Below are 26,586 nucleotides of genomic sequence, written 5' to 3'. Positions count from 1 at the left end.
ACACACACACACACACACTCACAAACACAAACAATGTGTTCTTCAAAGTTTGTGTTTTGACTGTTTCTGTCCTCTTCCTCCATCAGTTCTCCTTCAACATGTTTGAGCCCCATGTGGGCCGGGTTTTCCAGAACCGTTTCTCCACCCAGTACCGCTGTTATTCTGTATCCATGCTGGCAGGGCCCAACGACCGTTCAGATGTGGAAAAAGGAGGAAAGAGTATGTCATGGTCTAGAATACTGTAAAGATGTTTCAACACTGCAAGCAAAGCTACATGAAAGAGAATTTATTTTGTAGATTTGGGTTGCATTTCACTGAACTAATGCAGATACCATGTTGTACTTTCAGTAATTATGCCCCCGTCTGCTTTGGACCAGCTAAGTATGTTACATGCATTTAATTAAATATGAAAAACTGTATTTCCTATCATGTCTAGGTGATTATATGTGGTTTGTTTTTCAGGCAGACTTAACATCACATACCCCATGCTGTTCAAACTCACCAACAAGAATTCAGACAGAATGACACACTGTGGTGTTCTGGAGTTTGTGGCAGATGAAGGCATCTGTTACCTCCCTCACTGGGTATAACACATACAGCAGATAGGCTCTTACTGGATCTTGCAGGCACTTTGCTTTTGACACATTATTGGATTCATTTTGTCCTCAGATGATGCAGAACTTGTTGTTGGAGGAGGGTGGTTTGGTCCAGGTGGAGAGTGTGAATCTCATGGTGGCCACATACTCCAAATTCCAGCCGCAGAGTCCAGACTTCCTGGATATCACAAATCCTAAAGCTGTGTATGCTAAAATACCATGCACCTTTTACACAAAATATATATTTTTTAACATTATAACAACTAATATCTAGATCTGAACGTGCTGGTTTATTCATATCTTCTTTTTTTAGATTAGAGAACGCTTTGAGGAATTTCGCCTGTTTGACCACAGGAGACGTGATCGCTATCAATTATAATGAAAAGGTGATTATATCTGTTACTCCGTGTAATGATTTATGTGGTAAAAACCCTGATGCACTAAACCAGAAATTTCTGTCTTCCAGATTTATGAGTTACGTGTCATGGAAACCAAACCGGACAAGGCGGTGTCCATCATTGAGTGTGACATGAATGTAGGGATGCTTTTTTTATTTTACACAGTTCACATAATATATGAGCACACAATAATACCTGACATGTCATATACCTGATATACACTACTGATCAAAAAGTTTGGGTCAGTAGGACTTGAAAGAAAGAAATGAATACTTTTATTCAGCAAGGATGCATTCAATTAATCAAAATTGATACGTTAGGACATTTATAATGTTAAAAAAGGTTTCTATTTCAAATAAATGCTGTTCCTTATAACTTTCCATTCATTAAAGAAAATGGATCACAGTTTCCACAAAAATATGAAGCAGCACTACTGTTTTCAACATTGGTAATAATAATAAATGTTTCTTGAGCAGTAAATCAGCATATTAGAATGATTTCTGAAGATCATGTGACACTGAAGACTGGAGTAATGATGCTGAAAATTCAACTTTGATCACAGAAATAAATAACATTTTAAAATATATTCAAACAGAAAACATTTCAGATTGTAATAATATTTCAGTTACTGAATTTACTGTATTTTTGATCAAATGAATGCAGCCTCGGTGAGCAGAAGACTTAAAAAAAACAAACAAAAAAAAAACATAAAAAATCTTACTGACCCAAGCTTTTGAATCATTAAATTGATCAAAAGTGACAGTAAAGACATTTAGAATGTTACAAAGTATTTCTATTTCAAATAAATGCTGTTCCTTATAACTTTCCATTCATTAAAGAAAATGGATCACAGTTTCCACAAAAATATGAAGCAGCACTACTGTTTTCAACATTGGTAATAATAATAAATGTTTCTTGAGCAGTAAATCAGCATATTAGAATGATTTCTGAAGATCATGTGACACTGAAGACTGGAGTAATGATGCTGAAAATTCAACTTTGATCACAGAAATAAATAACATTTTAAAATATATTCAAACAGAAAACATTTCAGATTGTAATAATATTTCAGTTACTGAATTTACTGTATTTTTGATCAAATGAATGCAGCCTCGGTGAGCAGAAGACTTAAAAAAAACAAACAAAAAAAAAACATAAAAAATCTTACTGACCCAAGCTTTTGAATGGTGCTGTACATTTGATCAAATCTGTTTTACATTTACTGAATACCTAAGTGTATCTAATTACACAATTTTTGTCTTTCAGGTGGACTTTGATGCTCCTCTTGGTTACAAAGAACCAGAGAGACACATGCAGCGTCCTGAAGAACCAACAGTATGTTCTGACAAACAGAAATCCTTTACATCACACTACAGCACATTATTATGATTATAATTCACATATATGCTGTTCTTAACGCTCATGTTTATCATTCTGCGGTAGGAAGAGGAAACTGATCCTAGTAACTATGAGATGGACATCGGTTTCAGAGTAAGTCAAACAACGATTATCATTACACCAGTCTCGTGCACCTTCATATCTGTTTTGAAATAAAATGTTACCTTGACAAATAGACTTGTTCACTTCGATTAATATCTTGGTGTCTTTCCTTCCTGTTTTTCTCCGCAGGCCTTTACCGGTTCTGGGAATCGTCTAGATGGGAAGAAGAAAGGCATTGAGCCCAGTCCAGCACCCCTCGATCCCAGTGACATCAAGCGGTACCCACCCACCTCCTCTCATTCTCACGGTCTAACCTAAACTTTCATTTTAATTGCTATTTTTTTTTCATATATATTTTATACAGAGGAATTCCTAACTATGATTTCAAAATCGGGAGGATCACCTTCATCCGTAACTCCAGACAACAGCCCCGCAAAATTGAAACGGTAAGTGAAATTATGGAGCAAATAAGGGTTTAGGGTTTAAACAAAACATTTCTATATTCACAAATTTAATAAATTGTCACTGCTATACAAGCAGTAAGTAGATGTTTTGCAAATCTCTTCTTATTTTAATCATATATTCTTGTCTCCAGGATGATACAGCCAGTAACTTCATTGCTTTCTCTGGGGAAGGACAGTCCCTACGCAAAAAAGACAGAAAACCCTGATTACACACACACCATTGACCTGGACACAGAAAGTCAACTACTGTTTGATTATTTGTGCTCTTTTTGAACTACCATATACTCAACATGGACAGTTATTTGACGACACACATGTGGATTTCCATTAGGACCTGACTGATGTTTCTCTGCACATGACAAATGATGTTTTACAAATGGTTTGGCATACTGAATCCCCCTTTTCATATATTAGGAAACGCAAACCGGTGACCAAACACTTGTTCAGTAACATTTATATGCATAATACTTAGAATTATGTAGAGGTTTTGCAAATCTCTTATTTTAATCATATATTCTTGTCTCCAGGATGATACAGCCAGTAACTTCATTGCTTTCTCTGGGGAAGGACAGTCCCTACGCAAAAAAGACAGAAAACCCTGATTACACACACACCATTGACCTGGACACAGAAAGTCAACTACTGTTTGATTATTTGTGCTCTTTTTGAACTACCATATACTAAACATGGACAGTTATTTGACGACACACATCTGGATTTCCATTAGGACCTGACTGACTTAAATAAAGATCACCCTGCAGTTCATAAGACTTGTTCTTTATTTACTTTAGGATGAGTATTTATCATATACCTTCTGCTTCATTCTTACATCCATGTATAATTTGTAAGAGTTTTATGAAACGTGACGGTGACTTCATTAGTTCATATGACTTAACGGAATAGTTCACCCAAAAATGAAAATTTGCTAAAAATTGACAACCTCAGGCCATCCAAGATGTAGAGGAGTTTGTTTCTTCATGGGAACAGATTTGGAGAAATGTAGCATTACATCTCTTGCTCTTCAGTGGATCCTCTGCAGTGAATGGGTGCCGCCAGAATGAGTCCAAACAGCTGATAAAAACATCACAATAATCCACAAGTAATCCACACCAGTCCAGTCCATCAATTAATACCTGTGAAGAGAAAAATTTTAAATTGAAAAGACATTGACGGACTGAGGTCATGTGGATTATTGTGATGTTTTTATCAGCTGTTTGGACTCTCATTCTGACGGCACCCATTCACTGCAGAGGATCCATTGGTGAGCAAGTAATGCTACATTTCTCCAAATCTGATCTGATGAAGAAACAAACTCATCTACATCTTGGATGGCCTGAGAATGAGTCGATTCACCACGATGTACCAGGTCAAATACAACTTGACATTCTTTCAGTGATGGCAGAAAATAATTTCAACACAGTTTAAGTGAAAGTATAACAACAGGACATTTTTAAACGTCAGCTTGTGATAAATTTGCTAAAATCGAACCTTGTCCATGTAAAATATCCAATATTTCGTCAGTAACTCTCAGAAAAGTAGAAATTACACTGCGAAAAGGACAAATTAAAACAACTTTACAGCTCATACAGATTTTTGTAAAAAAAAAAGAAATGGCATATCTACTTTTGAACCTTCTCAAATTCCCCATAAACATCCATTATGATTGTATCATGGTATGTTTTAACTTATATACATCTTAGTCAGGTTAGACGCCGTATTTCATTTAACATTGTTGAAAATGAGGCTGTGAAAGACAGACTTACAGTCTTTACAATGGCGCGCACTACATGAAACTTTTGTTTACTGAAAGTTTTTTTTTTCCCAGAATCAGCATGTTGTTAAACAACAGTTCAATCCACTGAAAACACTGTACTTCAATCCCTCACAGCCTCACTTTCATTCGCAACAAAAAAATAAACATTTACCCTGACTAAGGTCTATTAAAAGTCACTTTAACACAACTATTAAAGATGAATTCCTTAAACAGACTTTGAAAGCATTTAATATCAATCTAAATTGATGGTTCTGGGACATGATAAAAAGACAAATTAGGATGTTTTATCTTCAGCATCAAGAAGCTTTATTTAATTAAAGCACTGAAGGTATTTTAAGCCACAGATAAAGCTAAAATAATCCATACGGTCAAAAGAAATTCTGATAAGTTACAAATGACCCATCAAAAACACTAACAGAGAATGAGGCGAGTTAAAGAGTGTATTGTCTTTCGATCCATTTCACCGGTGCTGCCAACACACACAGTCCGAATAAGAACAGCTATTGTTCCCCATTATGAGCCATGAAACTCCTTCAGTGCTTTTGTTTGATCAAGTGTCATTCACCAGCTCAGGAATCAGAGTTGTACTTCCAGATGGCAAACTCTCCGTTGTCACTGCAGGTGGCCAGCAGTCCCGCCTCCTTCGGGTTCCAGGACACGCAGTTGACGTCCTGACCGTGGGCTTTGGGCACATGGGCTGACATGAAGAAGACGGGCTGCTCTGGGTCAACAGTGGGGTCTTCTTTGAATACTCGGACTCCATCATCGCCACACGCTGTGGCCAAGGCACCGGTCAGACGACACCTAACGTGAGAGAACGTCAAAATTAAGAAAAATGACATGCGTCGCTTCTGAACTCTGAGCCAACGACAGGGTTTCTGCAGGTTGTATGAAGGTAAATTGTTTAAAAAAAATAAAATAAAAATGACTTTTTAAGACCAATTAAAGACAATTTAAGGAATAAATCGGGGATTATTCTGAAGAAAGGAAATACAATATATTCTTCAAAAGTAATATCTAAGGAGCACACAAAGAGTTGTATTCATAGCAACTCTTTAAACTTTAAAAATACAACTTTCAGCATACCATTTTACAAAAAATATCTTCAGACTTGAATTCCTCTGCTCCCAACAACTACAACGCAGAAACTATGCCCGAACGTCATAGAAATTATGCCTAAACAATGTGAAAACAATCCCTCATGCAACTTATTAATTTCACACTTTTTGCTCCCATTTAAGGCCCTCATTTGAAAAAAAAGGTGACTGAGTATTGTATTTGATACATCAGGCTTTTAAGGCTCATTAAGTATGATATAGGAGAATATGGAACTCAAACTTGAGGAAAATCCTTCACTCAATTTTATTCAAAAATGTGCAATTTGGTGCAGATGCTGATATTTATATGACCAAAAAGTAGATGAAATTCTCACAGCTTGTAAATGAATGAGATCCTTGTAATAGTAAAACAGACTACTTACATAAAATGATATTAATAGCAGTTGTTACTCTATATCTCCTATTAATATGTTTAAATGCTTAGATGATCAAAGCTCTGTAGTTTCAAAACATATAATACAATGCAATACAATGATGATTGAGCGATCATTGAGCGTGTGTAACAAGTTTTGATCATTTTGATAATATAGAGGCCTTAGAAATTCACATATCAAATATAATACAGTAGGCTTTATAGGGTTAAGACTTAAAGTTAACACAGTGCATCTTACCATGCAACATCATATATTGTTCTCCCATGGAATCCAGACAAGGTACATACACACTTCCAAGACTCGTCTGATGAACCTGCGACAAAATCACCATCACAGCCGAGCCAAGAACTACACACTTAAATAGCAATATAGAGTAAAACTCTAGATAAGAAACGTATTGAAATCCTACCACTCTCACCATCTCCAAGCGTCGACTCCTTCCAGATCTTCACGGTACGATCATCGCTACAAGACGCCAATCTCTGTCCCTCAGGGTCAAAGGCCAGACTCCAAACAGTGGATTCGTGACCCTCTAACGTGGCTCTACATTCCCAGTCATCATCCTCCTCTTTATAAATGCACACTTTGTTGTCATAACTGGCTGATGCGAGAAGCTAAAAAGAAAATCAGTTTCACCTTTAGAAAAACAGCTGTCCTTGTATGTGTGTGAAAACATTAAGAATGAGAGTGCTGGATAACACGTTTGTGAATATTATACCTCCTGTGTTGGGTGCCACACGACATGTTTCACGTCCTGCGTGTGTGAATTCACAACACTTACACACTCATATTCATCCTCCTCATCCACTAGAAGGAAAATAAAGGGTTTAACACAAATAATAGTAATCTTAATAATTACTGTAAGTCAAGACACTACAGAAAAAAAACTGTTGTTTTTTTCATGCACTGGTCAATTTTTGAGCTATTTTGCTTGCATAGCTTTCAGACTAGTGCAGGGGTCTTCAATGTTTTTCAAGGCAAGGACCCCTTAGGCGATAGAGACATGGAGCAGGGACCCCCGATACAAAAAGTGTCAAGCAGAGCTACATATTAAGCAGCATATAGCCTTTGATAGAAATCAGTCTTTGCCTCGCGTTCATGAGTTTTTTCTTTTCGCACAAAAAGCATTCTTGTAACCTCATAAAATTAAGGTTGAACCACTGATGTCACATGGACTATTTTAACGATGTCTTTACTACCTTTCTGGGCCCCCCCCCCCCCCCCAACAACCCCTGCCGGTACGAGACTCGAACCCGCAACCTTTGGGTTATGAGTCCGACTCTCTAACCATTAGGCCATGACTTCCCCAAGTCATGTGTCAAGCAGAGCTACATATTAAGCAGCATATAAATCCTCGCGTTCATGAGAGTACATGAGAGTTTTCTTTTCTTTTCGCACAAAAAGTATTCTTGTAACTTCATAGAATTAAGGTTGAACCACTGATGTCACATGGACTATTTTAACGATGTCTTTACTACCTTTCTGGGCCATAAAACATTTCAGTTGCATTGCTGTCTATGCAGGGTCAGAAAGCTCTTGGATTTCATCAAAAATATCTTAACTTGTGTTCTGAAGATGAACGAAGGTCTTACGGGTTTGGAACAACATGAGGATGAGTAATTAATGACAGAATTTTCATTTTTGGGTGAACTATCCCTTTAAACACCTCTGATTGCACATTGCATTCAAGAGATCTGTCTGTGATTGGCTACAACTCTCACCTACAAAAACACGCAGTGAATAGGAACATTTCATGTTCTCGGACCTCAAACTCAAAATGCAATGGAGCGTTTGCTAAATCGGGTTCGCCAATAATATTATATCATTGCAGTATCAACTGAGGGTCCTTTTGCTTTCGTTTCAGGGTGCTTATATTTAAAATAGACTTTTTTACCCTGGTTTCATTTATTTATTTTTTTAATTACTTGGTCAAACATTAATTGGCGGACTCCCTGCAGTACCACTGCGGACCCCTGGTTGAAGACCCTTGGACTATTGGAAAGAAAACATCCAAAATACACATTTAAATGTTTATTTTATCACATTTTATCTTTTTTGTCTGTAGATTTCAATTACAATACAAGGCTGTTTTCTCAAAATTAGATTTTTTCTCATGCACTGAGCCAAAAATCTCCACTTCATTAGCACTTTACAGTTTTATTACCATCTATATTTTGAAGGTTTGTTTATATATCATTTTCCTGATTTATACAACATTTTATTCCTAAAATGTGGTGATTGATATACATATATATATATATATATATATAAAAAAAAAAATTTTTTTTTTCTCCTGGCTGTTAACAGTATTTTCTGATTTATAGAGCAATTAAAATAGATATCCAACATTCATTTTGTAAAATCTTTAACTCTAATATACCTACAAAATGAAACAAGAATTAGGCTTTATCTAATGATCAGATTTCGTGAAATGTATGCAAATATTGTATGCATATTTAATTAGATAATGTCTTATTTGCATATTTAAACAACCTTTCAGAAAACTTGTAATACAAAACAGTTGTGTTAATCTACTTTGATTACTTAACTGGGGAATTATGATGATACATATACCAACTTAAAATTGCTACCTTAAAGTCAAAATCAAACCTTAAAGTGAAAATGAAATCAAAAATGTACTTTCCTAAAACACATTACTTGTCTTATTATGAACTATTCGTCAGTGCATGTCATCCTAAAAAAAAAAAAAAAGTTTGTATTTTTGCTATAGAGAGACTATTCGTTCCTGACATACCTTCCCAGATCCAAACACTTTTGTCTCTGCTGCAGGTGGCTAGTAAGTTTCCAGACGGAGCCCAGGTGACACACTTGACCTCGTTTTCATGACCTTCTAACACTGTCAGGGACTGTAAACACACATGACGGACATGTCAGTCTGACAACATGTTAATGATGTCGCTTCCTTGAATTTTTAAGGGTCTGAAACTATGCTTATGCAAAAGCAAACCTCAAAATCATCATTCGTCTTCTTCCAGATGCATGTTGTGGCATCAAAGCTGGCTGATGCCAGATATTTCCCGCAGGGAGACCAGGCCACCGTTCTGACTGTACGCTGGTGTCCATCAGCCAGGACACACTTACATTCCCAACTGTCCCCTGAGAATAAAGATCAGACACATAAGACACAAACAAGAAAAATAAAATAAGATGAATATATACTGCCAGTGAAAAGTTTGGAATAATTAAGAATGATGTCGCTTCCTTGAATTTTTAAGGGTCTGAAACTATGCTTATGCAAAAGCAAACCTCAAAATCATCATTCGTCTTCTTCCAGATGCATGTTGTGGCATCAAAGCTGGCTGATGCCAGATATTTCCCGCAGGGAGACCAGGCCACCGTTCTGACTGTACGCTGGTGTCCATCAGCCAGGACACACTTACATTCCCAACTGTCCCCTGAGAATAAAGATCAGACACATAAGACACAAACAAGAAAAATAAAATAAGATGAATATATACTGCTAGTGAAAAGTTTGGAATAATTAAGATTTTTTTATGTTGTATTTTTCTATGTTCACCAAGGCTGTATTTATTCAATAGAGTAAAAACAGTAATATTGTAAAATATTATTTTAATTTAAAATAACTGTTTTCTATCTGAATATATTTTAAAATGTAATTTATTCCTGTGATCAAAGCTGAATTTTCAGCATCATTACTCCAGTCTTCAGGTGTCTGGAAAATTCAGCTTTGCCATGTGAATAAATGACATTTTTAATTATATTTATACAGCAAACAGCTATTTTAGACTGTAATAACATTTCAGAATATTTTGCGGTATTTTTTTGATCATATAAATGCAGTCTTTGTGTGACGTCATTCAAAAACATTACAAAAATATGAATTATCCCAACATTTTTGATCATATAAATGCAGTCTGTATTAAAAATACGAACTATTCCAAAAAAACGTGATCGCCTGTGTATGTATGTATATATAAATAGAAATAAATATATATGTGTAAAATACGTATGTACAAAATAATCTATAATCAGATACCGTTTTGCAAGTAACGTTACATGTTAAATAAATAGCAAATAGTAAAATAGTGTAGCCAGTGTGTAGGGTGTTGCATAGCCTATATTATTTGCTTTTTGTGCATCACTGTACATATTAACTTCAACTTGACATACTTCAGCTTTCATATATAAGCGCATGGTTTCATACGGCTATGTGTGGTAAAAAAACAAAACATGCACGTTGTATTTTTACCTTCTTTACCCCAAATTCTTATCGCGCGGTCCCCGCCGCATGACGCTAGCAAAGTACCAGACGGGCTCCACGCGACGTACCAGCAGCGAGCGTCCGGGTGAGCGCTCACCCTCTGCAGCAGCTCCAGAGCGCCCTTCATTTCAGATAACGTTACCTGTATGATATTTGTGATTATATGACATGTAAATCCTCCACCGTCAGCTACACGGTTCTCTCTCGAATGTCACAACTTCAAGACTTGTGTTTTTCAGCAGCTTCACACTTCCTGCTTTGTGCTTCAGCGTTTTCCTGTTGATACAAAAGCGCGGCAGCAGCGCCACCATCAGGACTGTAGCGAAAGCGTTCATGAGCAGAAAATTAGCTTTTACGTAATTATTTTAACGGTTGACGTTAAAATCTTTCAAATACAGTGAGACCTATTATCATTTAACTTAATTTAGCTTTTTAATTAAATTGTATTAATGTTATTAATTATTTTTTTAAATGTTTTATTTAAATACATTTTGTTTTATTTTAACTGAAAGCACGTCTTCAATTTCTGTTTTAGTTTATTAGGTTTATTTAATTTCCTATAATAGCTCAATGTGAAATAAGAGTGAAAGAGTTAGGGTAAAATAAAAGTGAAATGATCTCTGCATGAACATACGTGTATTATGAGGAAATCTTATATTTCATCACATAAACAGACAGAGCTGGGTAGATTACTTACAAATTGTAGTCCGTTACTGATTCCAAATTACAAGACAAAAAGAATAGTTTGTAACGTAATCCATTACATTACACATTGACTACTTTTTTGATTACTTTTAGATTACTTTGGACCAAACTCATTTATCACATTGATTTAAATAGGATAATCTTGTTGATACAAAAAGTAAGAAAATATATTCCATTCGTTGTTATTAATAACATGAAGTGCATCGTCAAGGTTTCCCAAACTGGAGTTCGTGAGTTTAACATTTTGTTTTCCCTTAATAATAAAAACCTTCATTTAAAAACTGCATGTTGTGTTCACTTGTGTTATCTTCTACTAATATTTAAATTTGTTTGATGATCTGAAACATTAAAGTGTGACAAACATGCAAAAAAATAAGAAATCAGGAAGGGGGCCAACACTTTTTCACACCACTGTATATTAGGTGAAAGTGATTCAGATGACAAAAAAGTTTGGGAATGCCTGCATTACATGTAAATAAGAAATAACATATGTGCATTTTAATGTGTTTGAAAGACAAAAGCCTTCCAAAGACGTAGTAATACATGGTTAAATAACCTACTGAGTAATAATACAAATAAAAATTAAAGTGTTTATCAGTAGTTGATGCAATGCTAAAACACTTTTCCCCCCTGAAAATGATTTTTGTATGGCCAAATGTTGTGTGGCCTCTCAAGTTTCTGTGTAATTATAGCCACTTGACTACTAGTGACTGGTCTTTGTGTGAATGTCCACAAAACTGGAAGACTTTCTGAGAGTATATAAGCGGTATGCTATTTTAAAAAGGAACATTTAAAAAGATGAAAAATAGGAATTGGGGAGAATCAATAAATTATGAGTAATTTATTGCTATTGTGTAAATAATATGTAATCATGTAATCAATAAAAAAGTAACTGTAGTAATCTGATTAGGAGTATTTTAAAATGTAATTGAATCTAATTACAAGTACTTAATTTTTGGAATCTGATTACGTAATCCAGATTACATGTAATTAGTTACTACTCAGAATAGTTTCGATTCTTCACATTAAACGTCATGCATGTGCTCGAGGACTGACGTCCGCTGAAGGACGCGTCTGATTGGTTCAAACGGCAACACACAGGAAACGGAAGTCCGAGGCAGGAGAAGCTCTCCGTCTGATGGAGGAAGTGGACGGACTATTGTTTACGCTTTTTACTGGAAACCAACAATAAAACACACGAAAATGTCTACGATATAGCGGAGACCAGAGGGATAATTCGAAACTGAACACATTATATATTTGTTTTACAAAGTTGTTTTATATTTTGGTGGGATTTGAGAAGGTTTTAAAGGGTTTTGTTTAGGTGTAAGGCCAGTTCATGTCATAAATGATCAAATCTGATTAAAAACTGACAGAGGAGCTTCAGTTACAGCAAACAGGTAAATATACTGTTTAAATAAAAGGTATAATATACTATTAATCTTTTGTTATACAACTGGAAGATTGAAAAAAATCGCAGTATTGTTTATGTATTTTTCTGTTATTACGTGTGTGTTTATTCTGACCAGTAATTAATCATTTAAAATTAGTTAACATAATAATGATTAAAAGTTATAAACAAGTAGGTTAAGCTGCTGTATTATCATTAGTGTCTGCCTACCAATAGGGTTTTGTTATTAATAATCAAAATAAGTCGTTTTATTACTAAAAAAAATAAATAAAAATAAGTCACTTTGGATAAAAGAATCTGCTGAATGCCTACATGTAAAATATTATTCGTTTTGAATATTATTTTCTTTATTTTATTGGTTACAACAAGATTTTCCTGCTCTAATTATTGATCTATAATTTGTATAATCAATCAATAAAATTCTTAACATACTACAAATGTTGTCTTTCTGTTCCAGTCAGTTCTTAGTCATTTCCATGAATTAAAACACACGTAGTCTCATGTTTTGCTCCAGATTACTGTAACATGATTTTTGTTTTGATTTGTTTGTCTGTAGTGCCCAGCGGAGGTCAAACCCCAGATCTGTCCACTCTCACTCCGGTATATTTGAGTTTTACTGTTTTAATCAAGGGTTTTCAGAGATTTTAAGACCATGTACGCACCCCCGGGAACAGCTGCGCCTGGAAACCGGAGGAGGAGAGCTGGAACAGCTCTACCCAAACATCCAGAGCGGAGTTTAGCATCCGCACTGCCCGGGGCGCTTTCAATCACTGCACTCTGTACGGCCCTGGCAGAACCAGCCTGGCTCCGTGTCCATGGTGGAAACTGTCCCAGACAGGAGCTCGGTGTTGCAGACGTCCTGGGATATATAGATGACAAACTCCTCGAGGGTTGGTATCCCAAACTAAGATAAACTACCTAAGATTTTTGAAAAAGTCTCTTCTACTCACCAAGGCGGCATTTATTTGATCAAAAATCTGTAATATTGTGAAATATTATTACAATTTAAAACAACTGTGTGTATTGTAATATATTGTAAAATGTAATTTATTTCTGTCATCAAAGCTGAATTTTCAGCATCATTACTCTTCAGTGTCACATGATCCTTCAGAAATCATTCTAATATGCTGATTTGCTGCTCAAGAAACTTATATTAAAATAATATTATCAATGCTGAAAACAACTGTGATGCTTCATATTTTTGTGGAAACCGCAATCAAACTTTTGAACGGAAGTGTGCATGATTACATTTTGAAGTCAAAAACTGAGTTCTTCTACTTGCACTTTTAATGATAAACTGTTTTGTTCATTCTCTCTCTCACAGATTACTGCATCAACTCTCAGTCCATCCTGCTCTTGCGGGTTATTGCTGCTTTCTGTTTCTTGGGCATTTTGTGCAGCCTCACGGCATTTCTGTTGGATGTCTTTGCACCCAAACATCCAGCCCTCAAGATCACACGCAGATACGCTTTCGCTCACATCCTCACAGGTACGAATTCATGAAGGATTTAGTTCTTAATATAAAGAGTTATTTTTTTGTAGTATTAAATGTATAGTTCATTCAAAAATGAAAATGCCGTCGTCATTTACTCACCCTCATGTAATTCCAAAACTGTTAGACTATTGTTAATAAATCCTGAGAGGTTTCTGTTCCTCCATTGAAAGTCCTGGTCACCAAAAGTAAAAAGGTCATAAAGGAATGATAAAATGGATCCATACGTATTGAGTGGTTTAATACAAGTCTTGTGAAGAGATACAATTACTTTATATGATAAATAGATTCAATTTTGGATTTAATAATCAACACACATACCTAAGGCACATCACATGGAGGATGGATTTTCTTTTTCCCTAAAATCCTAGTTAATGTTGCAATGGACTGAAACTTGCTGACTTTGCTCACAAAGGGTATAACAACTTTATAATTTTTTAGGATTTTTCCCCCCGATCTTGTTACACTTGTGGTGTTCCCGATCAAAATTGACGAGCCTACTAAATGGCTTATAAATCTCTCATAATGCTATATTATTACCAAATCTGGGATTCAGTCTTTTTGTCAACGTGTTTTCTTTGAATTAGTTTAAATTATGAATACGTTTTCTATTTCTTTTTGAAACTGTTTGATCAAAGGCCTCATTGATCCGAGCTCATGCACCTCAGTTTTTGAGTGAACATTGCCAAAATTATGCACAAATAATGCTTTTTCACTCAAAAACTGAGGTGCATAAGCTCAAATCAATGAGGCCTACAACTAATCAGTTCCCAGAAGAAATGAAAAAAACTGCCAATTATCTTTTTTCCCCCCTCCTCTCAAGAAATATCTGTGTCCACACGAAACCACAAAACGACACAAAACGATGTAGTATACATGCCAGACCAGCATGTGGCGCTGTAATTCTGCCACAGAGATACACTAAAAACGGAGAAGAAGGCTTGGACTATGCGCATAAACCTTGCGCGCGGTATACAAACGAACATGGAACAATACATTTATTAATCTGTGTTAATGTTAGTTAATAAAAAGACAATGGTTCAGTGTTTGTTCATGTTTTTGTTGCTGTTACGTGACGTAGCGGTGTTTGACTAGGGGCGAGACGTGGGATGATAACGTCATCGTTTCAGAAAATATACGGATTCGCTGTCCACACGAAAACGCAAGGGCGGCGTTTTCAGATTTATCCACTCTGGGACCCGGTTTAAAAAAATATCGGTTTCACTCTCCCAAAACGCCGGATCAGTGTGGACGAAATGCCTATACGATACAAAATGTATGCGTATACAGCTAAACACGTCTCCGTGTGGATGGGGCCTAAAAGAAAACAAGCTGACAAAAAGATTGAATCCAAGATCTGATGATAACAAAGCATAATGAGAGACATAAAAGCAATTTTTGATGGGAACACAAAATTAAGTAAAGGTTTTTCAGCACAGTACAAGGGTTAAATTACATTTTCATTTTTTTGGGAGAGAACTGTCCCTTTAAAGCAGTGGTTGTTCATGTCCGCGGGTTAAAGCGACCCCAATAACGTGATATTTAACCCCCGGAATGCGATTTTTACAGGGGAACGCCCCCCGAAACGCCATTGGACTAGTTTTATTGCGAAAACCTGGCAACCCTGTTCATAGGCGCCACCTGCTGTCAGAGAGTGCATCCCATTCAGACCTGCTGTTTTTGTTTCGTGCAGATGTTTTATGTAGCAAATAAATAAATAACAACTAAAGTCAGACCATTCTGTTTTTGTTTTAAATCCTGAAATTAATCTAAATCAAATCAAAAACAACTGCCCGTGCAGATCATGATTAAAATGCAGTGGTTGCCTCTAATTTCAAATGGCTAGATATTTTTGTTTAAAGCCAGTTTGTTTGTTATAGTTCTCAAGTCCAGAAACGTAGCAAGGAGATCTGTAAAATAATCCATGTGACATCAGTGGTTCATCCGCAATTATACAAAGCTACGAGAATACTTTTTGTGAGCAATTAATTTTTTGGGTGAACTAACCCTTTAATGTCTTCATGAATCTCTGTATTGCAGTGCTCCAGTGCGCTACAGTCATCGGCTTCTGCTACTGGGCCTCGGAACTGATTCTGTCCCTGCAGCAGCAGCACAAGAAGTACCACGGCTCGCTCATCTACGTCACTTTTGCCATCAGCTTCTACCTGGTGGCCGGTGCAGGCGGAGCCTCCATTTTAGCCACGGCGGCCAACCTGCTCCGTCATTACCCCACCGAGGAGGAGGAGCAGGCCCTGGAGCTCCTCTCAGAGATGGAGGAGAGCAGTGAAACATACCCAGTTGACTATGACATTGCCAACCAATTCCAGCCTCCGCCGGCCTACACACCCTGATCGCCAACCGCCGTCGCCCCACGCGTTCCCTGCCCAACGCCACACCTTTGGCCTTCAGATAGAGAAATGATGTTCAGATTTTAGGTGCGCCAACAAAAATGAATATATATTCAGTATTCCAGATCATGCAGAATGCCAATATCCATGCACACATTTAAATGAGCGTAAATGAGCTTGCGTGCATGGAATAAATCAAAGAGAATAATTATAGCATTGCTTGTAGGATTCCATTCGAATTCATCTTGTAGTAGTTTGCATGTATCCGGCAATAAAACCCCAAAGATTTTGAAAAAAAGTTTTTTTTTGCCAGGCTTTATTATTGAATAAAGACTTGAAATATGTACAGCATCTCAGCATTATGCTTGTTGAAGATGCATTTACCGGGAGCCTCTTTGGCACACTAAACTGTGGGGAATTAGTCTTATTTTTTCCCAAAGGTTTGTCTTTTTTTCTGCTTTATCACAAGTTTATCATGTTTTCCATTTTTAATGTCGAGCTGCACTTTTGACTTTTGTTCCTGTTTTTCAAGTGGTCACAATTGTGTTACTTTTGTTTTTATTATTATTTTTAATCAAGCTAGGTATCAAAGTATCCTTTATTTTAATTCATCAATAGTCCGTGGATGCAGCCGCATCTGCACGCTTCTGGATTTATCCCATTGCATGAAAAAAAAAAAATTTCAATCAGTTATTGTAATGTTACTTTAACGCACATATAGCCACAAATACCCAAGATGGATGGACATTTTTTTTTATGATTTATTATCTGGTTGAAATAGACTCTCAAAGAAACTAGAAAGCAAAAATTTTATGTACCTGTAATTTGGAGGCTTTCAGGTTTGCCAACATCACATTGTGAGTGTGTTCTATATTAATTGAATTTTTGTTTTGTTTTTTTAGTGAAACTGTGTTTGCTGTGTTTTGATAGTAATATTGTGAGCGATGAACGAGTCTTAACACATTTGATTATGATTGTATCCACGATTCGCTCGTCTAGCTTTTGCTCTGGTCTGATTATTTTTGATAAAAATCACTGCACGACATTTGATACTGCACTTGTGTGCATAAATGGACTGTAATTGTTCAGATTTCACACATGTTGTTCACTTTTGCATACAATTTTGGTTGTTTTACTAGTTATGTGGTGGTTTTGTGTTCTAGATTATTTCACATTTCCTTTCTGTGTTTCATTTGAAATACGTTTACTGACATGGAAAATAAATAATAATAAAAAAAAATAAAATGGAGTCCAAATAATGTGTGCGTGTTTCCTCAATACGTATGCACGTCGTAATCGATGCGCGCGGTAGCCATAGCAACGTTTGATTCATCCAGGAAGCGACACCGCGCGACTCTCACCGGCATTTCAGCTGAAAAGAGGACAGAAATGACCTTCATTTGAAGAAATACCTGTTTAAATCTTCTCAGATTGCTCAATTATTCATATAAATGGGCTTCGTTTGAACGAATGTTCAGTAAATATTGGCCGGGAAGTGATGGATGACGAAATCAGCTGGGGCATCGATTATGGAAATGAGGTAAAGTTAACAGTTATGTTGTATGTAAATGAAGACAGACCCATATTATGCAGCGACATTTTAGAACAAGCTGACTTATATAGCATATGTTTTGATAAGATGCACATATACACCCTACAGCACACTCCCACAATACGGTATGCCAACACTGCACTTTAACTCCAACAGTTCAACACTGGGCTATACATACACAATGCATTTAAATACAATAATCTATTTGCTACCACTGGATACCATCCAATGCACATCCATGACATTTTGCGTATCCAGTTCATATATAATCTGTTGCACCTTCGCATATTTTGTGTGTATATATGTCTACATTATGTAGAATGTGTACATACTGTGTAGAATGTGTAGTGCTAACTGTAAGTATGTCTAATAGTACACTGTGTGTACTGACTATATGTATGTGTATATTGCACATTGTCATCTGTTGAGGTCTGTATGTTTATATGTAAATTGTTTCTGCACTGTCTGGAGCACGCTCCCAAGAATTTCACTCACCAAGGCACATGTGAACACAATAAAAGTGACTTGACTTGACTTGCCGTTTAGATGCGTATGGATAGATCTTTGTCTCATGCAAGGTCCACATTGCGGTTATAAACAGAAGGCATGTGCTAAAGTGAATTATTAATCTAATATTCATCCCAGTAGCACCATGTCCACCAGTAATCTGCCACCCCTGCGAAACCTGCCCAGCTGGACCAGGGTACGAGATCTGGACCGGGTGAGATACCCCAGACATCTGTCCAGCGACTGTATGGTCAGATCTCCACCTGTGGACATCAAGAGCCCACAAGCAGCTGCTCAGCCCAGGACAGATGCACAGGGCACACACATCGCCTCTCTGGAGAAAGATGTTCTGTTCCTCCAGCAACAGCATAAAGACACGCTGGAGAGACTGCATGCAGAAATTGAAGACCTGAAGCGTGTTAATAAAGGTGTGCTGCACTGCAGTCCTTCTTAGGAAATGGTGCCATTGTAACAAAAAAATGTCCTAATTTCATTTGAGAAGGTTGCTTAACTTTGAAAAAAAAAATCACATTTTACCACTTAGGGTCTAAAATACCAAAGGTGAAAACTGGCATAGACACTGCACGCGATTAGAGGGACACTTTACCCCAGTATTCTAGAGGTTCAAATCTTTGTACCCCAAAACAGTTGAAACACTGAGGCCAAACGTAATGAGATACTGATACAGACTGTAAAACAAACTTACTTCTGTTTGAAGCATGTGGTCAGAAGGTTGCTGATGATGTCACTTCCTCAAACAAAGAGGGAAATGGGAGTCGAAACCTGATTGAGGAACAAAATATCTTAAAATGTAATATTGACATGATATTTTAATTTCCATTTTAAATGCCAAATAATGTTTTTTTTTTTTTTACATTTTAGAAAACCAATTAACATGTTAGATATCAATTAATATGTAATGAAGATGCAAATTGGCCGGCATTCTAAAGCAAACATTTAAAAGTATGACAAGGTACATTTTAACATTAGTTTCCATTACATCCATGACCTAGTTTAATCGATCAAATGTGACCCTGGACCACAGAACCAGTCATAAGTGTCAATTTTTCGAAACTGAGATTTATACATCATCTGAAAGCTGGATAAATAAGCTTTCCATTGAAAAAATATCAAAATACTGAGAAAATCGCCTTTAAAGTTGTCCAAATTTAGTTCTTAGCAAAGCATATCACTAATCAAAAATGAAGTTTTGATATATTTATGGTAGGAAGTTTACTAAATATCTTCATGGAACATGATCTTTACTTAATATCCTAATGATTTTTGGCATAAAAGAAAAATTTATAATTTTGACCCATACAATGTATTGTTGGCTATTGCTACAAATATAGCCCAGCGACTTAAGACTGCTTTTGTGCTCCAGGCTCACAAATATAGTTTATACACAAATAGGGCACAAAACGATGGTTTTCACCTGAAAATGAAAAATCTTGCATATTATTTTCATACTTGCATATTTACTTTTTCTTTTACAGAATTACAGTATCAGCTGATTATGGAACATGAAAATTCTCCAAAAGGTAAGCTGTTTTATCAAGCCTCATTTTTCATAATTATATTCATAATATTCTCATGCAGTGATGCAGAATTTGCTTTAGAAAGACCCTTAAAGACTATTAACTTGTGCAGAGGAAAGATCTTATTTCTTCTTATTTTATCTTGTTTTGTTGTTTACTGTAAACTGATATCCAGTGTTATTTTAGTACTATTGTGATACTTTTATAGTTATTAATATTTTGAATTCGTTTTTATTTTTAGATTTTGTTTTAATTTTAATGTTTTTGTCATTTTTATTAGTTTTTAAAGATGTAGACACATTTTTATTCATTTTAGTATTATTGAGATACTTTTAAAATAGTTTTATAATAGTTTTTATTAATATTTTAGTTTTATTTCATATTTTGTTTTAATTTTAATTAAAGTTTTAGTAATTTTGTTGTGTGTTTTTGCCATTTTTATTAGTTTTTAGATATGTAGATATCATTTTAATTTCTTTTTATTTCAGTTTTAGTTATTTTAATACGAAGTTAAACAAAAGAAAATGAGAAATGTTGCCTTGGCAACTAGCTGAAATAAAATATATAAATAAAATATAATATACATTTTATTATATGAAATATAATAAAAAATATATTTTAAAATAAAATTTTATTTCAGATTATGTTTATTTCAGCTAACACCTTTTTCTTTATGGTTTTGATTGTAGTTTTAGTTGACTCTAATAACCCTGGTGTGCTCCACACAGAGTCCATATGGTCCAACAGTAATTCCTCAAAATCCAGCAGTGATGGTTCAGCCGAGAAGAATTCCCAGTGTGGATTCATCAGGTGCCGAATCTCTATACCCCATGAGTTAGCATCTCTGATTAACTGACCTCACTGTACCATCTAAATCACTCGTCCTTCTGCTGTGACCCGCTCCAGCTCAGAGGAGGCATGTGAGGCGGGAGGAGGAGGCGCAGTCACGTCTCTGCTGCCTCTCAGGATCACCTGCAGCCCGTCCCAGCAGCCCCGCACCCCGACGCTGAAGGAGTGTGAACTCATCATCCGGCAGCTCTATCACGCCAACACCGCACAGTATCAGGAGGTCAGCAGCGCTTCATCTTGTCTGTCGTGATTCATATATCCATGCTTGACACTCTTGCTCCCTCACTCAGCTGCTGCGGATCAAGACGGTCCTCAGAGAAGTCACCTCCAAAAACAGATCGGCCGCTGAAGCTTTCTCTCTTGCAAGAGCCTCGCTCTGTGACAACAGCAGGTGCACTGTTATTCTGAGTGAATCTCACGAAAACAGTCAAGAAATACCCTGGTCATAATTTCACCAAAATCTAAAGAAAGGAATAAGAAACTATATTTTGCATCTTATTATCTATCTATCTATCCATCATCTATCCATCCATCCGTCCGTCCGTCCGTCCTTCTGTCTGTCTGTCTGTCTGTCTGTCTGTCTATCTATCTATCTATCTATCTATCTATCTATCCATCATCCATCCGTCCGTCCGTCCGTCCGTCCGTCCGTCCGTCCGTTATATATGTAATTTTTAATATAATGGTAATATATTTTTATAGTAATTAGAAGTAATTTAAGTGTTTATGGTAATTGAAAGTATACATAATGCAGACTATGATTTTAATAATATGAATTTTAAAAACAGGATTGTCATTAAAATAAATAATCAACAATGTATTTTTTTCTTCTTTTTTATATATTTTTTTACAATTATAATTATAATTTTTATAATTTACAAAAGAAAGAAATAAACTATATTTTACATTAATATATATATATATATATATTTACACATACATTTTTATTATAATTTTGTCATTATAATTTTTTTTATACATCATTTAAATTGTAAAGCACAAATGGAACTATATTGCATACTATGATAATAATAACAATAATAACACTGGAACAGAATGCAAACCCCCCCCAAAAAACGTAATGCTCCTAAAACAGGCTTTAATGTGTTTACATGTGACAAAAATTCATTTAATGTATATATTTTCTTTTTTCTTTTGATTTTTGGGTGAAATGTGACCTGGACATATTTTTTGTGAGATTCACCTACTTTCCCTGTTATTTAATTATAGCATAATATAATTCTATTTACCTATTCCGAATCCATCTATAAAATGTTTGGCACATTATTTGCACATTAAACATTTGATTCTTTTTTAGGGGTGAAGTTTTCGAGCATTTCCCAAAACTACCTCTCAAACCACTCCCAAAGAAAGAGTAGGCTGGCTTTTCTATTATCATCATCATCACAGAATACCACACACAGTCCCTAATTCTGAAACAGTTTTTGGTCATTTCCCCCCCAGGATCCCGAGTCACGCCGGTAAAGAACCTGTGCTTCTCCCAGCCATCAAGCACAGTCTCAGCAGCACCATGTCAGAGCGGCAGAGGAGAGCGCAGGACGTGCACAGACTGCGTCTCAGGAGAGCTGTGAACTCTTAACCCTCCTCTGCAGTGAAGGTTACGCTTCTGTCATTGTGCCTTCCTATTTGCTGATTAGAAGGTCTTACAGTTCTGTCTTTTTTTACCCTATAAAACGGCTTAAACATCTCAGTCAGTCTCTCTATAAGCTGAAGGAAGGTCAAAATATGTATTCTTTCTTCACCACAGAGACGTGAGGAATGAGTGAATGGCTGTTGATCACGTTTGATTCCCTAATGAACTAAATAAGAATCTTTCCAGAGAAGCAGCCAAATGTCAAAGACGAGACGAGAGCTAAGCTGCCCGTCCTTCAACAGGAAGATCCGTAAACTCTTAAGACAGACACAATATATACATGAAATATATACAATCAAATCTCTTATAAAACCGTGATTTTGTGAGATACATCGATATGTGTTTGGATGATTTGAGCTTGACAATGCAGTCTAAATTCTACTGTAACTCTCATTAAATAAAAGCACCAGCAACATTTTATTACACTGTGTTTTTTTTTTTGTAGAGTTCTTGTTCCTGTTGTTAGTGCTGGACTCATGCAGTGACCTGTAAGTGTTCATTTGTTTCATCTGTAGTGCACTAGTGTAATATGGCCGTTGAGAAGGTTTTATAGTGTGTCCTGTAGGATCTCTAACTGATGACTACAACCAACTGGATCCGTGCCCAGGCCTCCAGCAGACACCACATAGTATTACTGCGTTTAAGAGCCTTATTAAATAATGGGTTTTAGACGGCACTATCTCATTCAATTTAATTCAATCAGATGGTCTAGATGCCTCAAACAGCAAACGTTCAACACGTTTCTCTAATTCAGTTTAGCCAATAAAACATTTTAGTAACACATTGCTTGTAAAGTTTTAATTGTTTGATACAGAATAATGTCAGTCTTTTTTTTTTCTTTTACAATGTTGCATATGGCAGGTTTTAGGCAATTCAACAAAGGGTTATTATAGTTAACTAAAACTATATAAAAATGTGTTTCTTGAAATAAAATAAAAAATGTTTATTGTAACTACTTGCCAAGGCAACATTTCTTATTTTAATCTAGTTTATGTACTAAAATAACTACAACTGACATAAAAACTGCATAGACATTTTCTCTCTCTCTCTAAAAAGTTTTAGGGCTAAAGATTTTCAGTGTGGACCCTAAATAATAAATGATATATATTATATTATATATATAATAAATTGTGAAATTGCCTAAACTCTTGTACATGTAAAAAAATAAATAAATTATAACATTTTATATATTACTTATAAACGCATATTTTATTTTTTATTTATTATAATTATAACTTCAAGAGTTTAGGCAACCGTGGAGCTGCGAGTGAGGCGAAAGGTCAGACGGGTCAGACAGACAGACTGTTTAGGGAGGTAAATGCAGGTAAACGGCAGCAGCCCCAGCAAAGCATCAACGGCCGGGTGTTGACCAAATGACTTAAGGTAATAAGGTAATTGAGGAAGGTATTATTAGATAAGCAATGAAGAAAGGAAAAGGGTTGTTCAGACAAAGTATCTTATCTTCTTAGAAGCGTAGCTTACAGAGTGACGTCTCGCATTCAACATTAGTATAAAAGAGCTGGGCTTCTGCTGCAGGATCAGACACGCTGAGTTCAGTCTGCACAGCTCTCTAGCGGTTGATCTCTGTGTTGTAAACTCAGCAGTGTGATCATGTTGGCATCACGGGCACACCTCGCCAAGCAGGCCGCAGCCATGCTGGTGCGCCAACCCGCCTGCCTGATGCATCATGGGGGAGACTGGGGCAACTGGGGCAACACCAACGTCGCTGTGGTAAGTACACACACAAACTGGCAGGTTAAAAACGATGGAAGCATTCAGTCTTGAATCTCTTGTTCGCTATATGATATATAGTCTCTGTCTGGTTCTGAATTTGTAACTGGATCTGCTTTTGAAGGTGTTCTCAGGCTGCGGTTGGTGGGATGGAACTGACATCCATGAGGCTGCGTAGTAAGTATTCAGCAGTGTGCGCTTCAAAATATCATTCCCCGTATCATCATTTTGGTCGTTTATCAGTAAAAACATCGAAGAATCCTTAAAACAAGCTCCATTTACAATAAGGTCTCATTTGTTAACAATGAGCAATATATTTTACAACATGTATTAACCTTTGTTAAATGTTAGTTAAAAATGTTCATGTGAAATAATGTAGTAGTAAATGTTGAGATTAACATTAACTAAGACTAATAAGTGCAATAAAAGTATTGTTCATTCTTAGTTCATGTTAACTAATGTAGTTAACTAATGTTTACAAATAAGTACTTTCGAGTCAGATAAGACTGAGATTACATTTAGTTTTGGTTCCCTATTGAGAAATCTATTTTTGTAGTTTTAAGCTACAAAAATAACAATATTCATCAGTGAATTTTGTTACATTTTTGACTAAGCCAAGAAAATACGATTCGCAAATGAGGTAGAAATAGATCTGAGATATTTTTCTTGAGAAACATCTTATAAATTGGAAAAGTAATAATTATAGTCATTTAAAAAAATTATTTAAAAATGATCGTTTGCAGTAGCACCATTCAAAACATGTCTGTCAATGGCTGAATGCTCTTATATTTTTATAACGTATGGACCTGTGTGGATTATGTATGGGATAATATACAGTCACTCGGTCATTATCACTAAATAAACTTCAGTAAGACTACTTGCCAAATAAATTTAAAAAAAAAATTCCGAGCTGAAATTATTTATTTTGGTTACCTGGTTTAGTTCAGTGCTTGAGCTTACAAATATCTTTGACAGTTAAATGCTGTAATTGACCAATCAGAATCAAGTATCATTAATAAATAATACCGTGTCTCTTTGAAGCACCATGTACCACTTGAGCCGTAATGGAGCCCGTTTTCAGATCTTTGCCCCAAACCAGCAGCAAATGCACGTCATGGACCACATGAAGATGCAGCCATCATCAAGTGACAACAGGTAGACATCATTAAAATGAAATATAACATCACATTTACTAACTACACAACCTTTCATATAACCATTCCGCATATTTCACTCAACTTGTGGAAATATAACCATGGAAACATCATGTTTTATGGGAATGTCATCGATTTTTGGGATGTGCAGCATGGTTTTTTATGAAGTAGCATTACATGATTGTAGTGATAGTTCACAATATAGTATATTTTAAAGTACCGTGACCATGTGATAACAAACTGTTTCCTCTGCAGGAACGTGATGATGGAGTCTGCGCGATTCAGCCACGGCCAGGGCATGATGCAGATGAACGATCTGTCCAAACTGGACGTTAACAGCTTTGACGCCGTCATCTTCCCTGGAGGCCACGGAGTAGTCAAGAACCTGTGAGAGAGACAGTCTTTTAGCTGATGAATGCTAATGCAAATATAAATGTTATTGAAAAGAAATCAATGCAGATACATTCCAAAAGTAGTGCATTATCCTGACAGGCCAGATGCACATATAACCCATCAAGAGTCATTGTGGAGTCCATCTGCACATACTTCAACTTTGATGACCCTCAGATTATGTGCGGATTGATCTTTTCACTATTAGTCACTCCAGATCTACCTCTATTCCTGGAGCGAAAATCCTCTTATCATGTTTCACTATTAGCAAACAATTGGTTAAGGCTAAGTGGAAATAAAGGTGATGGATGAGACTAATCCACGTCACCCCCAGGATCCCGAGTCACGGCGGTAAAGGAGAAACTGTGCTTCTCCCAGCCATCAAACACGGTCTCAGCAGCACTATGTCAGAGCGGCAGAGGAGAGCGCAGGACGTGCACAGACTACGTCTCGGGAGAGCGGTGAACTCTTAACCCTCCTCTGCAGTGAAGGTTACGCTGTCTGTCATTGTGCCATCGTGTCTGCTGATTAGAAGGTCTTACGGTTCGGTCTTTTTTTACTCTATGAAAAGGCTTAAACACCTCAGTCAGTCTCTATTAGCTGAAGGAAGGTCAAAAATATGTACTTTTTCTTCACCAGAGAGACGTAAGGAATGAGTGAATGATCACGTTTGAATCCCTAATGAACTAAATAAGAATCTTTCCAGAGAAGCAGCCAAATGTCAAAGACGAGACGAGAGCTGAACTAAGCTGCACGTCCTTCAACAGGAAGATCCATAAACTCTGAGAGAGACAAGACATATACGTGAAAACTTTCGATCAAATTTCTTATAATGCCTCGATTTGATG

General features: G+C 36.2%; 5 protein-coding genes across 11 annotated transcripts in view; 4 read left to right on the top strand and 1 right to left on the bottom strand.

Moving 5' to 3' along the window:
• LOC107714583 (ubiquitin fusion degradation protein 1 homolog) overlaps positions 1 to 3,373 on the top strand; it is a 6,113-nt gene extending 2,740 nt beyond the window's left edge. Inside the window, exons 1-11 of one of the 2 annotated variants that reach the window (XM_016520457.1) lie at positions 72 to 219; positions 349 to 381; positions 463 to 584; positions 670 to 800; positions 910 to 982; positions 1,063 to 1,131; positions 2,261 to 2,329; positions 2,438 to 2,485; positions 2,624 to 2,712; positions 2,799 to 2,880; positions 3,030 to 3,373. In XM_016520457.1, the coding sequence (XP_016375943.1) occupies positions 99 to 219; positions 349 to 381; positions 463 to 584; positions 670 to 800; positions 910 to 982; positions 1,063 to 1,131; positions 2,261 to 2,329; positions 2,438 to 2,485; positions 2,624 to 2,712; positions 2,799 to 2,880; positions 3,030 to 3,104 (912 nt within the window). In that variant the 5' untranslated portion in view covers positions 72 to 98 and the 3' untranslated portion in view covers positions 3,105 to 3,373. Of the gene's footprint in view, positions 1 to 71; positions 220 to 348; positions 382 to 462; positions 585 to 669; positions 801 to 909; positions 983 to 1,062; positions 1,132 to 2,260; positions 2,330 to 2,437; positions 2,486 to 2,623; positions 2,713 to 2,798; positions 2,881 to 3,029 lie in introns of those variants that run through there. The other variant, XM_016520456.1, reaches the window with a different exon arrangement.
• Positions 3,374 to 4,518: 1,145 nt separating this feature from the next.
• On the bottom strand, positions 4,519 to 10,680 carry ciao1 (cytosolic iron-sulfur assembly component 1). Of its 2 annotated transcripts, none has more exons than XM_016520454.1 (7): positions 10,396 to 10,680; positions 9,432 to 9,580; positions 8,920 to 9,031; positions 6,883 to 6,971; positions 6,574 to 6,778; positions 6,402 to 6,477; positions 4,519 to 5,476 (listed from the first exon to the last, which is right to left on the bottom strand). In XM_016520454.1, the coding sequence occupies exons 1-7, from the start codon at positions 10,532 to 10,534 to the stop codon at positions 5,242 to 5,244; spliced, it is 1,005 nt and encodes a 334-aa protein (XP_016375940.1). In that variant the 5' UTR covers positions 10,535 to 10,680; the 3' UTR covers positions 4,519 to 5,241. The 2 variants fall into 2 exon arrangements, with proteins under 2 accessions (XP_016375940.1, XP_016375941.1); XM_016520455.1 differs by having other exon boundaries at positions 4,520 to 5,476; positions 6,583 to 6,778.
• Positions 10,681 to 12,210: 1,530 nt separating this feature from the next.
• LOC107714579 (transmembrane protein 127-like) lies at positions 12,211 to 17,030 on the top strand. The gene is made up of 4 exons (XM_016520452.1): positions 12,211 to 12,512; positions 13,080 to 13,413; positions 13,848 to 14,012; positions 16,056 to 17,030. The coding sequence occupies exons 2-4, from the start codon at positions 13,176 to 13,178 to the stop codon at positions 16,364 to 16,366; spliced, it is 714 nt and encodes a 237-aa protein (XP_016375938.1). The 5' UTR covers positions 12,211 to 12,512; positions 13,080 to 13,175; the 3' UTR covers positions 16,367 to 17,030.
• A 750-nt stretch (positions 17,031 to 17,780) lies between these two features.
• Positions 17,781 to 26,248, top strand: LOC107714575 (coiled-coil domain-containing protein 74A-like). 5 transcript variants are annotated; one of them, XR_001636991.1, is made up of 9 exons: positions 17,781 to 17,903; positions 18,561 to 18,850; positions 19,919 to 19,963; positions 20,689 to 20,770; positions 20,867 to 21,029; positions 21,100 to 21,200; positions 22,128 to 22,184; positions 22,274 to 22,470; positions 22,578 to 22,738. XR_001636991.1 is itself a non-coding variant. In XM_016520446.1 (9 exons), the coding sequence occupies exons 1-8, from the start codon at positions 17,866 to 17,868 to the stop codon at positions 22,407 to 22,409; spliced, it is 912 nt and encodes a 303-aa protein (XP_016375932.1). In that variant the 5' UTR covers positions 17,781 to 17,865; the 3' UTR covers positions 22,410 to 22,427; positions 22,578 to 22,738. The 5 variants fall into 5 exon arrangements, 4 of the variants coding, with proteins under 4 accessions (XP_016375932.1, XP_016375934.1, XP_016375933.1 ...); XM_016520446.1 differs by having other exon boundaries at positions 22,274 to 22,427; XM_016520448.1 differs by lacking the exons at positions 22,274 to 22,470; positions 22,578 to 22,738 and adding an exon at positions 26,073 to 26,248.
• Positions 23,982 to 26,049, top strand: LOC107714576 (ES1 protein, mitochondrial-like). The gene is made up of 4 exons (XM_016520449.1): positions 23,982 to 24,194; positions 24,319 to 24,371; positions 25,236 to 25,349; positions 25,604 to 26,049. The coding sequence occupies exons 1-4, from the start codon at positions 24,075 to 24,077 to the stop codon at positions 25,737 to 25,739; spliced, it is 423 nt and encodes a 140-aa protein (XP_016375935.1). The 5' UTR covers positions 23,982 to 24,074; the 3' UTR covers positions 25,740 to 26,049.
• Positions 26,249 to 26,586: the final 338 nt, after the last annotated feature.

Source organism: Sinocyclocheilus rhinocerous, unplaced genomic scaffold (genome assembly GCF_001515625.1).
Source record: "Sinocyclocheilus rhinocerous isolate Xijiao unplaced genomic scaffold, SAMN03320098_v1.1 scaffold990, whole genome shotgun sequence".
In the NCBI taxonomy this organism is placed as follows: Eukaryota; Metazoa; Chordata; class Actinopteri; order Cypriniformes; family Cyprinidae; genus Sinocyclocheilus; species Sinocyclocheilus rhinocerous.
The sequence above is the reverse complement of the archived record's forward strand: the minus strand, read 5'-3'. Positions and strand labels throughout refer to the sequence as shown.